We start from the raw sequence: 17601 nt of genomic DNA, 5'->3' as shown, positions 1-17601 counted from the left end.
CATTAATTCTGTGCAAATTCGCTCTATTATGTGCAAATTACGCAAATGGAAACAAAGCATAAGTATACTTCAGAGGAAATCATGTTGAGGACCATTTCTCAAAATATATATATAAATACACATATATACAAACATATTTTTGATGTTTTAATAATGTACTTTTACAATGTATATGAATTTACCACACATGCATTTGCGTTATAATGGCATGCGTGATAAAGTCATATGCGTTGTAAAAGTTTTAGAAATGATGTCTTTGCGGAGTAATAGTCCTGCGTTATAAAAATTGCGGAGTGATGGTATGCAGGATGTTGGTTTGCAGAATATCATCACATATTCCCGGGGGAGGGATAGTCCCTTTCTTGCTATTTCCGTGGAGGTGGGCCTTGTGTCTGGATGTGCGTGGCGCGAGGCCTGTGCGCAACAGAAGTGGAAAATCTCCAGTGTGTGCTTCAGGCATCACCGGAAGTTAAGGCAAGATTACATTTCCTGCACAATGGCCCCTGTTTGCGCTCCTTCCGGCCCTTGGGAATAGCGCCATGCCTGACCACCATACAGTAAAGCAGGTGCGCGTCACTGGGAGCGTGGGGCAAGCACACCCGGAGCTGGAATGTACAGAACCTGGGAAGAAAAAACAATGAAATATTGGGCACAACGCTCGCTTTTTTTCCCCGTAATCCCGCGCCCGCACACGCCCACGCCCCCAGCACACGCCCACAGCACACGATATGAGACATGGCATGAAGGGCGGAACGTACCACACGCCCCCAGCGTTTGTCACGCCCCCAGCACTCGCCCACAGTACAACACCGACACGCCCACAAGGGACTACTTTGCTGGCACGGTTCTTTTACCTTTTAAATGTATATGGTGGGCGTCTGCATAGCCTATGTCCTTCTGCTGCAACTGCCCTTTCCAACGCTGTATTGGGTGTTGTGATTGGTGCTGTGGTTCCTGAGATTACCCGCCTCAAAGGTTTGGGCTCTCTCTTTATCATACTAGTATAGATTTAACCCAGCTTTTATTTTAAAAGTGTGTTCCATACGCCTTATCTGGTTCGGATCTACGTTAGTCAGTGACTTTGCTACCTGGGACTAAAGCTTCTAGAGGCCTATGGATCTTCAATGTGTGTTTTTTCATAAACGTGCTGCATTGTTATTGTATAAATTGCCTTCCTGGGGGGTGGTCACAAGTTTCCTATAGCTACTTTCCTCTACCTTTTTCTACTCTATTGAGGTTGGTGCTAATGTATATGGAAATGTTCATCTTTTAACACTGTGACCCCCCTTCCTCCTGGAATTACTGTGCATTACCAGTGTTTATTTACTTCATACGTTGATGTGCTCATTCCCACCTTTATCAATTATTGATAGCAGTTTTTCCACTCTATCTAAATTCACACCGTACTGTTTCCAGTGGCTAGCATTTATGACATTATACTCTCTCCTTTCCCTCACTCTAATATGGGCACTCCGGGAATTAGTCAACCATCATCATTTCTAAACGAGTGTGGGGAACCTGAGATCTACTGGAAGGAGTGGACAAAGCTTTTTGAATCTTATTTAATTGCCATGGGGGAAGAAAGGTTTTCTGCCGGGCGCAAACAGCACATTCTTCTGCACAACTTAGGTGTCTATGGCCGTAAAGTTTATGAGACCTTGCCTGAACCAGAATCGGATGAGGATGAGGAAATGGACGTTTATGAGATTACATAACTAAAATTAGGTACTCACTTTGGCGACAAAATCAACGTCGTACTTGAACGGCACAAATTCTTCAACCGTGCCCAAGGTAAAAATGAGTCAGTAAAAAGCCACATTGCTGTGCTAAGAGGTCTCACCCAAAGGTGTGATTTTGGAGAGCTAAATGACTCTTTAATTCGCGATCAGCTGGTACGATGCACAAGTAACAGTCGCATTCAGGAAAACCTTTTGTCGAAGAAACCCACTTTAGAAGAAGCAATGGCCATCGCTCAATCTATCTAACACACTGCCCAATGCATGAAGGAAATAAAGGTATCAGAGGAAGTAGTAGCTTCAGTACAAGTGGAAGATTCGTCAAGTAACATTTTAAAAATAAAAACTGAGAATGAACTCCCCACCAAGCATACCACAGAGCAATTGCACCTTAAATGTTTCAGATGTGGGAGTAGTAACCATTTGGCGAACAATCCTTTATGTGTTTTGTAAAAAATGTAACAGGAGAGGCCATCTGGCAAGAGTGTGTAGAGACATTGACAAATGCCAAGTAAAAGTTGTCAATGTGGGAAGTGATAAACATCAGAAATGTATTTCCCAAGTGAAAAGTTTGTGTGGTGGGGTTGCACAGGATTACCCTAAATGCAAAATTTTTCTGAATAAGAAAGCCATTGAAATGTTTGCTAATTCCTGCTCACCGTTCACTTTGTTGAACTTAGAAGATTTTAAAAAATACCTGGGAGATCAAGAAACCAAGATAATGAAACCAGACATCTCCCCGCAAGGTTACACCAAGGATCCCATTCCTTTAGTAGGAATGTTAGAAGCACAAATAGAATATAAGGGAAGATCCACGGTGGGGAAGGTCTACTTGGTGAGTGAAGGCTCAAATCTTCTGGGTTGGAAGCACCAGAAGGAGCTAGGCATCATTCTTGATCCTAACAATAGAGAGCAAGTCATCCTAGTGGAGAAATCGGATCCTGAGACTACTCTTTGTGATGAATTCCCTCACCTATTTTGCGACGACCTGGGTCTACTGAAGAATTACCAACATAAAATAAAAGTCAGATCTGGTGCCAAACCGGTCGTCCACAAAACCCGCCAAGTCCCTCTCCTTCTAAGACAGCCTTTAAAAACCGAACTTGATAAGTTGTGCCATCTGGGAGTCATTCAACCCATTGATTCTAGTGAGTGGCTTGCGCCCATTGTCATTGCTTCAAAAGCCAACGGTGATGGCATCCGCCTATGCATTGACCGTCGGAGCCTCAACGAGAACATTTGGGTTGAGAGATTTCCCCTCCCCAACATCAATGAAATTTTGAGTACTATGGGGAAGGCCAAATTATTTTCCGTCATTGATCTCTCAATGGCATACTATCAAGTAGAACTTCACCCGGACTCAAGACCTTTAACGGCTTTCTCATCTCCATTTGGCACATATATGTTCAGTAGAATGCCTTTTGGACTTGCTTCGGCAGCCGCCGTCTTCCAAAAGATGATGCAGCAAGTGCTGGAGGGTATTCTGAATAGTATGTGTTTCCAAGACGATGTTCTAATCTATGGGGCCAGCGAAGTGGAACATGACATGGTGTTCAGGAAGGTCTGTGTCAGATTGTAGGAGGCTGGATTAACAGTCAAATGGGAAAAATGCAAAGTAAAGGCATCTGAAGTTGATTACCTGGGACATAGAATTTCACACAAAGGGATCAGTCCTAAATATAGCTTAATACAAGCGGTGAAAGAGGCACCTTTTCCGACCAACAAGGAAGAATTAAAGTCTTTCCTTGGCCTAATCGAGTATATGGCCAAGTTCATTCCCAATTTTTCGGATAAATGTGAAAATCTTCGGGAACTTCTGAAGGACAAACAAGATTTCAAGTGGGATGAAAAACATAACATCACTGTCAACAGGCTTAAGCATGAAATTATAGAGTCACCTGCGCTTAGCTCATTTGATCATAAAAAGAAGACCATTCTAAGTACCGACGCATCAAACAAAGGACTTGGAGCTACAGGTTCCCAGAAAGGTGAAGAGAGTGAAACTATCATTGCCTTTGCTTCTCGCACCTTGAATCGATTGGAACAAAACTATTCCATAATAGAAGGAGAAGCCCTGGCGTGCTACTGGGCCATCAATCATTTCAAATTTTTCCTTTGGGGAACCAAATTCACGGTCCGCACAGACCATAAGCCCTTGACGTACATTTTCTCGGCTAAGCAAGCTCACTGTGATTCTCCTAGAATAGCCAAATGGATATTAGGCCTAGAGAATTATAGCTTTAAAGTGGAATATCTGCCGGGACATGAAAATGTAGTTGCAGACTACCTATCAAGATCACCCCTAATGATTGACCATTGGGAGAATCCCTTGGACGCACCTATTTTATCCATTCAACTTCCCTCGCTCACCAAAACAGAGTGGGAGGAGGAAATGAAGAAAGATCACACAAAGAACACTTTGAAGGACCTGATTGTTAATGGATAGCCTGAAAAATGTCCCAATGTTCCAGAGGATCTAAGAGACTTTTGGGATGTAAGACATGAACTTACAATCATCGACGGCAGGATCTATAGTAACAAAAAAGTTGTTCCACCTACAACTCTCAGAGGAAAAATAATAGACCTTGCCCACGAAGGTCATTTGGGCAGAAGTATTACGAAATCCAAAGTCAGAAATAATTTTTGGTTTCCAAAACTTGACTCCATGGTGGAAGTAAAAGTCAAAGATTGCATTAGTTGCGCAAAAAGTGATAAGAACAAAATCCTTTGTAAGGTTCCGTTGTCACCGGTGGAGGTCCCAACAGTACCGTGGACTAAGCTTGCAATGGATATAATTGGTCCAATGGAAGCCTTGGGTCCACAGAGAAGATTTATGTTTGTCCTAGTGGATTACACTTCTCACTGGATAAATACCAAATTTACATCCTCCGCTTAGACAAAAAACCTTATATTGTTCTTGAAATCAGTTTTTTCATTCGAAGGAGTACCTGCAATTCTTGTGACGGACAACAGAGTGCTGTTTACCTCAGAAGAAATGACCACTTCCTCAAAGATTTAAATATCAAACATGAAAAAACTGCACTCTAGTGTCCTAAGGCAAACGGCTTGGCGGAGCGAACCAACCGCATGATAAAGGAGCATATCCAACTGGCAATATTCAATGGGTTCAATATTGAGGACTCCCTCAGGAGCTTATGGGCCTACCACACTGCTCCTAATCTTGTCAATGGTATTTCTCCTTTTGTGGCATTAAGGGGAAGAGAGCCAGGCACCAAGTTGAATCCCCTATGGCTAGATGGTGGAAAAGCGGTTACAGTCAACATCGATGCGAGCCAGATGAAAGTTCATCAACATCAAGCCGAATACAAGAATTGGTATGACCGCAAACATGGGGTGAGAGACTTAAATATCAATAATGGTACTCCTGTTGTTGTTGTGAAAAAACCTACCCATACACCTTTCGGACAGAGCAAATACTTTCCCTCCCAGAATATAAGAAAATATAGGAGGAATGTAGTGGAACTGGAAGATGGCCACACTTGGAGTGGGGATAGACTTGCCATGAACCGTTGATCCCTGCCTCCTACCACTACTATCTGCTCCTCCACGGTCTCCTTCCATACACCTTCGTTCAGCTTTCTCCTCTCCTTCTTTTGTTCCTTCTTGTTTCACCCTAGGTATAGAGGAGTGTTGTATCTTTCCTTTGGTACATTCCTTCCCCCCTCCTTCCTCCTTACCTGTTGGAATGTCCGGGAGCTTCTCTTAGAATGTTCAGTGATTGTTCTGCCACTCATGAGAGAGTGCATGACTGGAATAAACGTTCTTCTTCTCTTCTCGGACTGCGTGAGATTCTTTCTTTGAATTACAACAGTCTGGCCTTCTCCATCTGGCGCAGTCCGGCTTTCGGGCAACCTATAGTACTGAGACTGCGCTTGTGGAGGTGGCTGAGGCGATTCAGGAGTGCCTGGATGCGGGCAGCAGAGCGGCCCTGATTTTACTGGACCTCTCTGCCGCCTTTGAAACGGTGCCTCACCATCTACTCCTTGCTCGCCTTTCTGACAGAGGCGTTGTTGGCGCGGCCTGGATTGGGTTAAATCATTTCTGGAAGATCATTCCCAACAGGTATGGATGCCACCTTCTCCTCTACGTCCATGAAAATGCTCATGGGGTACCACAGGGCTCCACTTTGAGCTCGCTGCTTTTCAATATCTATTTGACCCCTCTGATTACGCTGGCGGAGGACTTGGGTGCTAAAATAATTGCTTACGCGGACGACACGCAATGCTTATTAACTTGGGAGGATACTGACTCAACTACTGACCTTGCTCGGACTGTCTCTCAGCTGTATTTAGATGGTTGGTGCAGGCACAACTCAAGTGTAACGAGGACAAGTCCGAGATTCTCTTGTTTGGCCATTTTCCACCCGCCTTTAGGGATTCGCTATGGCCCTTGGAGTATCCTTGTCCTAACTCGGTGGGTGTTCCTGCTAAAAATCTCAGGGTCTGGTTTGAGGAGGATCTGCGATTTGAGGTGCAAATCAAGAAACTCACTGGAGTTTGCTTTGGCACCCTTAAAGCTTTGCGTAGGTTTTTTCCTCTGCTGCCAAGGAGATGGTCCTGCGTGCTCTTATCCTTTCCCGCTTAGACTACGCCAATGCCCTGTATGTCGGTATCCCTGGGTATCTAATACATAAGCTTCAGATCATACAGAATGCCCCGGCGAGGCTCCTGTTTCTCTGGAAGGGACACTGTCAAACGACAATTACGTGACCTGCATTGGCTCCCTGTGGCCCAGAGAGTACAATTTAAGGCTCTCACTTTGGCTTACAGAGCTTTGCATGAGCTGGGACCATTGCATATTAGAAAGCGTTTTTCCTTTTATATCCCTAATAGATTGCTGCGCTCGGCCTCCCTTCGACTGATGGTGATCCCTCGTTTCCGCAGAATGCGGATGGGGGGCCAGTCTCTGTCTGTCAAAGCAGCTACTCTCTGGAATTCTCTGCCTTTGCCTCTACGGCAGACTCAAAGCCTTACACTGTTCAAAAAGCAACTGAAAACCTTCCTCTTCCAGCAGCTTTGTTAACGGGCTTCATTCCATCAGTTCACTGTTATAATTTCGCGCCAGGACACTCTGGAGTATTAGTGCGCGTTACAAGTTTACTATAACATAACATAACATCTGACCTCTCAGGTCAATAACATGGCAGTCTGTAAAATTGTATAGATCTGATCGCCAATCAGTCAGCGCCGTCAAATAAGCAACATTACATATCAACATTCAAATATGATTAGAAAATCCAATAGCTCTGGATAGTTTGTAAATAAAGGCTACCAAGACGCCGGGGCCAACATAGCACTATAGGTGGGTAACTTAAGTCAGCTGACAGGTATGCCTTGTAAGATATCAAAACACCAACGGTGTGTTATGTAGTGTATTAGTAGAGTGATAAGGTGGCTCCTGATCACTGAGACACTATTTTGACAGGGTGACCTTTCATTTTACGAACCACTTTTATCAGCGTGTTTGAGTTCAATTGATTCAATTAGAGTGAACCAAGCCTTCCCACTCCCTGAATGCATTGATCTATTCCGTGAAGCCTGGGTCTGCAAAATCGCTGTGCCAGGAACATGGGTCTAATCATCCTAAAAATGTTGGTTTCAAGAGTATTATATCTTCAGTCAGTCCCTGGCATTAATCCAACAGCACTTTTCCTGCCTAGCATGTAGTTTCACTTTCATCACTAAATCCAGGGGATTAAAACCCCAGGGCTTAAAGGTCTGTTTCTTAAATGTTCAGCCCTGGCTGAAGGACCCTTTGTGTCATGCCACCAGCAACTGAGCAGTTCTTGGTGGTGTGAGTAACCTCTGTTTACTATTAGAGTTAGGAGCAGAGACGTCCAGCTGGCTCGTAGTGTTTGGGGGAGATACTTTATGCATTCAGGGCCCTATTTGTAGAGTTTATTAGAACATTGGAATGTTGGGAGCTCCATTGCAGACAATGGAGTGCCCCCTGCTTCTACGGGCCAGTAAAGGCCCGCAGAGCAACATTCCAATGTTCTACAAAGGCTTGTCGAAGCTTCGAGAACCCTTTGTTTAATTTGTTAGAACATTCTGCCCTCTAGCGGCAGAATGTTCTAATAGCCTTATAGCTCTTCGTAGCAGGGCTATACCGGCAATTAGAGTCCCGCTGACTCGTTAAAGTCCCTCGCCTTCGGCTCGGGCCTTTAACGATTCAGCAGGCCTTTAATAGCTGGTATAGCCCGCTACGGCGGGCTATAAGGCTATATTAATGAAAGAAATGTTCTGAATGGCAGCCAGTGAATGGCGTTGTGCTCAGACATGGTCAGTAACTTTAAGGCTGTTATTAGCTAGGCTGCATTAGTTTTGAGTGTCATGCAGATTTACAAGAACATTTATCTATGACATGTAGACCTTTAATATTCAATGTTTACATTCCATATTATGTTTATGCAGAAAGATGCATCGTGTATGTGGAAGGCACTTACAAATCCTCATACACCATATCATTCATACATGTATGCCAATTTGTTGTATGCTTCCAAATGCCGCTCTTAAATGACCAATAAAACTGTATTACTCTATAAATACTGAACTTTTCCAATAGAGCAGACAACACATCTGTTTTTGGTGTTACTGGTTAAGGACAGTCTACCTCCACACTGCCATAAGACCTTGCTTCAGGACCTGATTGTGTCACATGGCTGGAAACACACACCTGATGCTTATGTTTACTTAACAGTGGCAATGCCATTTATTCTGTTTTTAAAAGCGAGACACCGAGTGTGCGCAGTGGTGAGCTGCAGGACGAAAGTGATATGTAAAGGAAATAGCTCTGGTGTTGGCACCTACCCTTTTGCTTGTGTCAGTGCCTGCTTTATTTTGTCATCGTTTTTGCAAAACGTTATTGTTGGTGAAGCTACCTGGCCCTTGTCACTCTACAAAAAATGGCTAGAATAAAATGGCTAGAAGCAAAAATATTTGCGCTTTCAAATATCACCCTTTGCCATAGCAGTCCCTAACACTGAAGATAACTACTTTGTGTGTCGTGTTGCTCCTTGTGAAATTGTAATTGTATTTATATAGAGCTTACTACCACAGACGAGGAGTTGAAGTGACAGAATGCCGTCAATCAGAAGTCAACTGGGACAATTTGGGATTTAGCGGAGGTAAGGACTTTCAGCACTGCTCTACGTGGCATTTTGAACCTGTCACTCTCCCATCCGTGCTGGAGAGGCGCACATGCTGGTTCCAACTTTGCTGCCTCCTGTTCTCTTGGTCTGCTGCCCTGGCAGCCGTAACAGTCCCTCCCATGACCTATGGACAACGGATCGAACACCGCTGCCCAGAACATTTGCACCTGGACGGCACAGCTGTAACTCGAAAATAGACTGCCCCCTCCATGACTATGTAGCACTTTTCCCCATCTAGTGCCTCTCCATGAAATCAGCTCTTATTTTTCTTTTTTCTCTGGACTTAGCCGCCCTGGCTTCTGGACTTGGACCCTTGTGCTACCCGCCATTTTGGGACTATCTACCACTGCCTCTCCTACCCTCGATCCGCCATCTTAGCAATCCCTGTCCCCTCCTCCGTCCCGCTGGTCTCCTGCTGTGCGACTTCGCTATTGCATCTCGTTTCTCCACGGACCTGCTCCTCGTTTTTCTGATTTTGTTGACATCTCTGGTGCCTTTTCCTTTTTGTTTCCCTCTCACTTTCCTGTCCTTATCTGCTTTCTTTACCTTCTCCTTTCTGTGCTCCCCCTTTTTCTTCCCCTGACCCTTAGGCTGTTTCTTGCCTCCGCTTAAATTTCGTCTTTACTGTTATACCTCTTGTTGTTTGTTGCCTCATCATGCGTCTTCTCATTGCCATCCTCGAGTATTCTCATATTCTTAACTCATGTTTTTTTTCTACTGTGTAACATTGTGTAATTGTTTTGTAACCTTGTGTAACTCACTTCATGTTGATACTCTGTAAAGCGCTCTGATACCTCCGGGTCTAGCCAGCGCTATATAAAACTCATCAAATAAATAAATAAATAAATAACTAAAGTGGGATGACCCATTGCAGTGGTAGTAGGTGGAACACGAATTTGAATGACATACTAACAGACCAATTAATAAAAAGGGCTAGCTGACAGCCCCTCTAAATAGGTATATTACACATATAGTTTTAGTAAAATCAAAAGGTATTGGCTAATGCCAGACCTAAAATTGTCTATTGCAGTGAAAAAAAAGGCATTAAATAGCCGGACCTAAAAGTAAACAGTCAAATGAATCGTATTTCTAATCCTCCCAGGGAAAATGGTTCTAGATACCACATCTGCAGGTCTCAAACAAAAGAAAATAGTTTTCCTTGCAGTGTATATCCATGCCTTCGGTTTATGAAACTGTTAATATGGAAAAATGCGATGCTGATATGAAAAACTAGTTTATGTGAATGAGATTGCGACTTGATTAACAAATTCGCCCGTTGTAAACTCCGCATCAACGCCAACTCGCAGATACGTAGTCACTGATTGATAGGTCACAGCTGGGGTGGCACACAGCCGGCAGACAAATGCATGACAGGAAAATCACAGATCAATCCCTCAGGTAGGTGCAGCGACACCACAACGGTCATGGGAGATTGGTCCCAATAAAGCACACATGGCAGGGGGGGATACACACTCTCCTAAAATACCATAGAGTCACACGCAGCATTAGTTAGGAACACATAGCACACACAGTAATCTCACACTCTCCCCATGCCAGACATCTGCACACGTTACCAACTGGCTGCACTGTGTCCACGCAACGTTTAGGCCCCCTGTAATATTCATTATACATTTATTTATGAATCCAAAGGCAGCAACTTACATTCTTCACCATACAAGGATCGCCGGAAACATATTATTGTCTCTGATAAACTGTATTTAAAAACCACAGATCGATTGTAAATTGAGACAGTTCTTAGACCCTATGCCATTAACTGATCTCCCAGCCGCAATGTTTAATTAAACAAACTGTTCCTGTTTTGCCTCTTGTCTTTTCAAGATGTTTCATGTTCAAGCAACAACATGTAAGTCATTAGCTGGAGGGCTTAACTTCTACACAGGTAAGCATTCAATCATGACATGATAATATAGGTGTACAGCAAGAGGAATCCAGAATTTTCTACATCAGTATGTCTCACTGTTTCAAATGCTTAAAATGTTACATGTGCTATGGTTGGTTGCCTATTTTAATTCCAATGATATTTTAATAGAATCTGTGAACCTTGGGCATCAGTTTCTGCTAGTTGGTAAAGATTGGTCCACCACTAAATCCTCATGCTATGGCTCATTAATAACAAAAAAAATACAAAACATTGTAATGCCTGGCAGAGTCAAACCAGCACTTAATACATGATTAGGAATAGTTCATAAAATTGTCACCTCCAAGTTTTGAGGGATTTCCTTCCACAAAGATTCAAATAGTACATTTTGGTATAAATTCTTTGGACTTTTTAGGGAATTGTAGCATAACATATGTATCCCCAAGCTCCAGAAATTGGTCATTAAAATAGTGTTGTTCCCCAATAAGTCTTGTATGGAATGTTGGTAAAATATCCCTGATTCAGTCTTATTGGCACCTTGGTAGAGTTTTCCTCTACCAATAAACCACTTATCACATGTTATAGTCTGGCTACTCGTCTGGGTTTTTTTGTTTTATTTTAGACATATTGTGTATTGTGAAGTATGCTTATTAGAGTAGTTTTAAGGCAGCATTACTGATAGAAAACTTCAACACAATCCTCTACGGCCCTGAACTACCAGGGGCAGACACCCTAAGGAGAACAGTTATTGCCTTATCATGCAGAAGAATATTCCTTTCAGAGTTATTTAAATGAAAGACTCGTGTAAACCCAGGCCTGCACTATTTACACTTGGCAAAGGGCATATTGATCTTAAGACAGTGTAATTCAGGGTGGATTTATTCCAAACAGCGGGTACTACACAAGTCATGTATTGTTTCTTTCCGTTACCATGCTGACTTCACATTCAAGTATCAGACTGTGTCCGTATCCATCCATATTCACCTTAGACATATGTACCTGTTGTCATATGTATGGAAGCAATTTGGAGCCTTACGAAACGTGGAAATTAATATGTTAATAGTGTTTGTTAAAGACCTGATCATTGAAATATGGGTAGTTGACTGTATAATTGTCCAGATGGTAACTGCTGTGTAGTGCTTGTGCTGGAATTCTAAGGAGAAAAAAAATCCCAAAATACAAAAGACATCACTATCTACAATTTGCTACGCAAAGATATTTGAAAATCCTTCCGAATGTCTCTTGGGGTCTCGGTTTATGCTGGAGGATGTGGTACGGGTTATTCGCAGTCTATGTTGCTCATTCGCAGGAGAGGTAGGCAGTGCCTGGTGTGTGAGAGGGCACAGGAGGATCAGAGGCTCCTCCCCTAAAGCTGTGCAGGTGAGATGAGCAGTCTCTGCAGGAGAGGGACTGGGGGGAGAGAGATCATCTATATACATGTTTCCTCTAGGGATGCACATAGAAGGGTTATGTAAGACTCTGTTGATCAGTAAAGACAGCAACCACGTTCACTTAATCAATAAATAAATGTGTGCCTCTCAATGTTCTGCCTTTGTGAGGGTGTATGTGACAGCTTCCCCTTTTGCAAATCAGTCACCGCCACAACTTCAGACGTGGTAGCATTGCAACAGTTTGAGATGCTACTGGGTTACAAACGTTTGGGGGGGTTACTTTGAGGCTTGCAACCAGTAGGGTCATGCCTCCTTCAAACTTCCTCCTGTTTGAAATTTAGATTTAGAAAGGTTGGCAAAACCCCTTAGGCTTCTCTGACTCATAAAGGCGGCTTTTTACATTGTGAAAAGGTGTCTTGTGAATGCAAATCTTGAATCACAAGGTTTGCAAGTGCAAATAACCTCAGTACATTGCCCAAGGAATGGTTCCTGTGTGTTTACTCTGCGTCAACAGAAACTGTCTGGAGAACTTTATCCCAATGTAGAGATGATATGGCAGTAGGAATGGTGATCATGCTATATTAAAAAATCGAGACTCGCCAGTGCACTTTTTCAGGCTACATATTTCTTAAGTCTGACACATTATTAATTATAGTTTTCTGTAACGTATGATTTTCTCCCAAGGATCTAATGTATGTCCGCCCAGCACAAGTTCTGAAAGATTTCTCGTGTACACAGGATAGACCCTGATGTTCTTTAAAGAAGTATTCCGAATCAGTGCAGAGCACAAAGAGTGGGTAATAAAAAGAAAAAGTGGATGTTCACTTAAATGCGGTGCCTAATTTGATAAATACAGCTACCATTCCAAGAGCACAATATGCGATGATAAACAACACTAAGGAAATGTCCCAGAGGGCAGGCAATCATATGGAACTCAGAGAAAAGAAACAAAGCATCATAGTTCTAGAAGTTCAAGTGATTGCCATGAAAGGGTTAATTGGTACTTCCTTCAAATACAGCAGAAAAGAACAAAAGTAGAATCACATGTACACCTAACCTATACAGGAATATTCTTTATTAAATGACCAGGAAGGATAGATCAAAACATGAAATTATGGTTTCTATGGGAAAGTGCGCACATTTATTAACGGGGCCATCAAATGAATGATGTCACAGTGCCGCTCTAAACCCAAGCTGACATCATCAAACAACGCAATATCTCAGAAAGTCTATTATGGGTGACTGTTAGCAGGCAGGACTGGATAAAGAGAACTGTGGCTCAGATTTACGAAGCCCATGTGTTGCCATTGCGTCACGCAAGGAGGAGCAAGGCAACACAGGAGCTTCAGTTAGATTTACTAAGCCCAGCAAAGCACCTTGCGTGACTCTATGTGGCTCAGTAAATCTGGAATAAGACACGGCAGCGCAAGTCGCTGCTTGCTTTACTCCCCTGGGAAGGAGTTCCATGAGTGAAGCTTGAGTGTTCTCACGCATCCATCTATGGATTTTGGCGCATTCCCAGAATCACTAGGGCTAGTAAACCGGGGAATTTTGCAAAATGCTAAGCCTTCCCAGGTGAGGCGTAACAAGAAGAAATATGTTTATTTCTCCTCGTTTTACCCTCTTTCTATGTGTGTTACATTGTTTTTGTGCAGTAAGGTGTTCCTTTCTGCACAAAAACAATCCTGCCTGTAACACAGGACCCCTTGCTCAATGGGGCAAGGGTGCATGCATTAGCACTAGTCTGCAGAACAGGAATGCCACAAATGTGTCCCCATAAAACAATGAATGAAAGATGTATAAGGATACTGTGGCTGAGGCCTGGGGTAAACCCCCAAGAAGGCCTTTGATCAGTTACTCAATGAGAAAGAAACGACAGAGAGACTTGGAACTGACTCATGCATCAAGACTGTAAAAACGGCAAAACTTCACCAATGTCGCTCTTTGTACCTTCTTCCCCTTTCTTAACCCGTTTACCGCGGCAATTATTTTGCCGCAGTGCAGGCGTTCCACAGAGTGGGCGGGGCCGCGTCGGCCGTTGGCCGTTCCCAGCACCAGGGAGGTAGTGCCCGCGACAGCCAACGGCCAACGGGAGCACGGAAGGGGTTAAACCATTCTGCTTCCTGGTGATAAGTCCTACATGTCTACAGAGGGCGGAGTAAGTAAGTGTTACTGAATCTTACTGCTTGTTGATCATGCTTCGCATCGATCAGAAAACCAGAATAAAATTTTTTCAATATTCATGCATCATTATGCAATGGGCTACTACCTTTTAGCCACATCCAGTGGTGTTTCTCCTGCTTCATTTGTGATGTTATGATCAGCTCCCATTTCAATCAGCCATTGTAAGCACTCTATCCGTCCTTGTCCAGCAGCTGCAATGAGTGAAATAGATCATATCAAAACATATAAACAAGTAACCGGCATATATCTAATTAAAATTGGATTGTAATATTGTGCTAGGAATCTGATAAACCATGAGGATAGGTCATTGGCGAACCCTTATGCAAGAAGAAAATATTCATCACGTGACAGATAGGTGGCCCCTTACTTAAATTCCTTCCTGGACATCCTATAAAAATAGGTTATAGTATCAAGTAAGTGCTACCTATAGGACCATTGATTGTAATTTTTCATAGAATTTAAAGATAACATGTCAAACCCTCACACATTCATCAAAGAAATATTAATGTCTCATTATCACTGTCAAACTATTTGTACGTTTCAGGTCCAACATTTTCACATAACACTTTTACCGTCTTAGTTTCATATTGTATCCAAAAGCACCATGGTCTTTTTTCAGCAAAACCAGAATTTTAAATTGGTGCAGTACTCCGTATAAATATCTAGATATACAACTAAGATATCAGAGTAAATGTGGAGGCTAAACAAGGTAATATTGTTTCAATAGAATTTATTTGGTTGTTGGTTCCAGAGACTGGAGAAAACCAAATTATAGAGGTATGCTTATTTCTTTTACTACAATACAACTCTATGGTGTACAAGGAGGAAATAGAATGTTCATGAAATCATTTGCAGTTTTCTGCAGATTCGGTATAGAAATTAATTAAGGAGACCGTAAAATGCAGCGATAAAATTAAGCTCCTATGCAAGATCTTCAAATTCTAATTTAATAAAAACAGTACAATAAATTATCAATTAAATAAAAATCAAATATAAGAGCTAATTAGTATTCATTGAGCCTAAAGAGTCAAAGAGAACGTTTCTCTCAATCTCATCAAGAATTGTAAAACAAAACGGTTGAGACTAATGACCGTCACAAAAACAAGTATGTTGTTGAAAACATCATAATGGAGATTATTTTCCGTCATACAAAAATGGACCAGGTTTTGTTGGGTTTCCGTCACAGGAGAAATACATCATAGAAAACTACTAGAAGCAGATTACACGAATTCACCAGAACTTGGCAACATCAAATAGTATAGGTTGTCGTATGGAATGTGACCGGAAATTTGAAACAGTACCAAACAACCCTTCAATGTACTCCTCTTTAGACAATGGAATAAAACCAGAGGAAAGCATAAAATGTTTTATGATATTACACACTAAAAATGGCTCAATGATCGACATTTCTTTGTCTTTTAAGTTGGCCTGGACACTTTGGTGGGACTGGAGTTGCTACTTACTGAAATATGAATCCAGAAGTACGTAGAAGTAAGTTTGTCTAGGATTGGCCCTTCACAGGCAACTAAAGCACAAAATAGCAGATCAACAAATTCTCACATACCAACCATAGAACTGTAAAGAAAAATACTTCGAAATCAGCCTGTGCTTCTCCTGAGAAGCCCAAAGGACCAGATGAACAATATCCCTCAACAGAAATGGATAAAAAATATAGCAGATCAAATAGGTTAACCTGAGTCTGAATGCTTATCAATTGAAATGTTTGTTACTTTCAACTAAAGACATTACTTAGTGCAGCAAGACTTTTTGAAAGACTAACCCAAAACGCAAGAGAAAATGGCTCATATTCACCAGAATTGGCATGGATGTTGTGTGGCAGAGGAAAGGGTTTGGGGAAACCTGTAAGTCCATGAAGCAGAAACTGTTGGCGGTTGCATAGTTACCCTACTCTCAGTTTAGAAGTTATCACGTTATACCCGCTACTAAAACAAACATTGTAATAAGTATACTCTTTGAGTTTGACGCTCTCCCCTGCTCCCCCTCAGAATACTGCTCTTATAAACAATGGCAATTCTAAAAATAAAAGGTTGTATTCTCCAAGAATTAGGTAAATCTGCCAACTGGGCAGAATGACAGATTCCCTTGAAGCGAAATGACATGCAAGAAACACAATCAGACTTTTCAGAACCAGTGGCAGCTCTTGCTTCTACAGGTCTGCACTGACGACCTTCTATAACAAGGCGAGGGATGGAGGCACCAAGCAGCTCCAGGTTCGGCTCAGCCACCCTCTAGTCAACAAGCCACTGTTTATCTTACAAATACCACTGTCATGTGGTAAAGTGCTGCTTGAAAACCCTGCATAACTTAGACTATTTGAAAAGCATCTTTTGACAAGCTCGATTGGTATGAACCATCTTTAGGACAAAGTGGATATTTGTGTGGTAACTATCATTAAGCGAGGAATGGGAAAATCCTTCCTTTTATGCTTATGTACACAAGACTCTGAAAGTATAATTAACAAGTATCAGTCTCTGTAACTGGTAAGACAAGGCACATTGAGTGACTTATGCAGTGACGCTCTTCCCTGTCATACAAGTGTTCTATGAGAAAGAGAAGAAACCGACAAAGAGACGATGAGGATGGGAGAGGGAGTCAGAAATGAGAGCAAGGTAGGAAGTAAAGGAAGGAAACAGATGAAGAAAATAAAGGAATTAAGATTGAATGTCACCATGCAGGTATGTGATGGAAAGTAAAGTTTCTGCTACAAATATAGTTATTAAGAGTGCTAGGAATACAACTTCACAGCCTTCCAGAGGATGTAGAAACGTGACAACACTTCTTGGCATTATGAAGAGGCATCAGATTCTATGCACTAAACATCCTCTTAGGGACTGTTCATGGCTTATTGAGGCTGGTAGTCAACCACATTTCTCCCTGTAACATTTCTGGGGCAAAGTGTTGAGCATCACAACTCTGTGGACGTCAGCAAGGAAATTATATTATTATTATTATTGTATGATTGTCTGTAATGGCATGCTTAGATTCGAAACCTTAGTAGCTAACTATTAATGGATTTTGGTTGACTAGATAGCACTGGGAATGCGACTCCCAGTAATGATATTGTGAACTTGACAGTTTAAAAAAATGTAAACGCTAATCAACCAAGGCACTGTCACGAAACACTATGAATGTAATTATTCTCACAGCCATGCCCACCGTAGTTGAGTATGAGAATAGATCTTATGCGTGAAAGACCCACTGATAAATGCTATATGCTGA

At 42.2% G+C, this 17601-nt stretch overlaps 1 protein-coding gene across 1 annotated transcript in view; it reads right to left on the bottom strand.

The window, feature by feature from the left end:
- Positions 1–17601, bottom strand: part of ANKRD42 (ankyrin repeat domain 42) — a 428468-nt gene that overhangs the window by 102645 nt on the left and 308222 nt on the right. Inside the window, exon 8 of the mRNA XM_086933250.1 lies at positions 14447–14552. Coding sequence (XP_086789376.1) covers positions 14447–14552 — 106 coding nt within the window. The remainder of the gene's footprint in view (positions 1–14446; positions 14553–17601) is intronic.

Source organism: Lissotriton vulgaris, chromosome 8 (genome assembly GCF_964263255.1).
Source record: "Lissotriton vulgaris chromosome 8, aLisVul1.2, whole genome shotgun sequence".
Taxonomy (NCBI): Eukaryota; Metazoa; Chordata; class Amphibia; order Caudata; family Salamandridae; genus Lissotriton; species Lissotriton vulgaris.
Note: the sequence above shows the minus strand (reverse complement) of the source record. Positions and strands in the feature narration are given on the sequence as shown.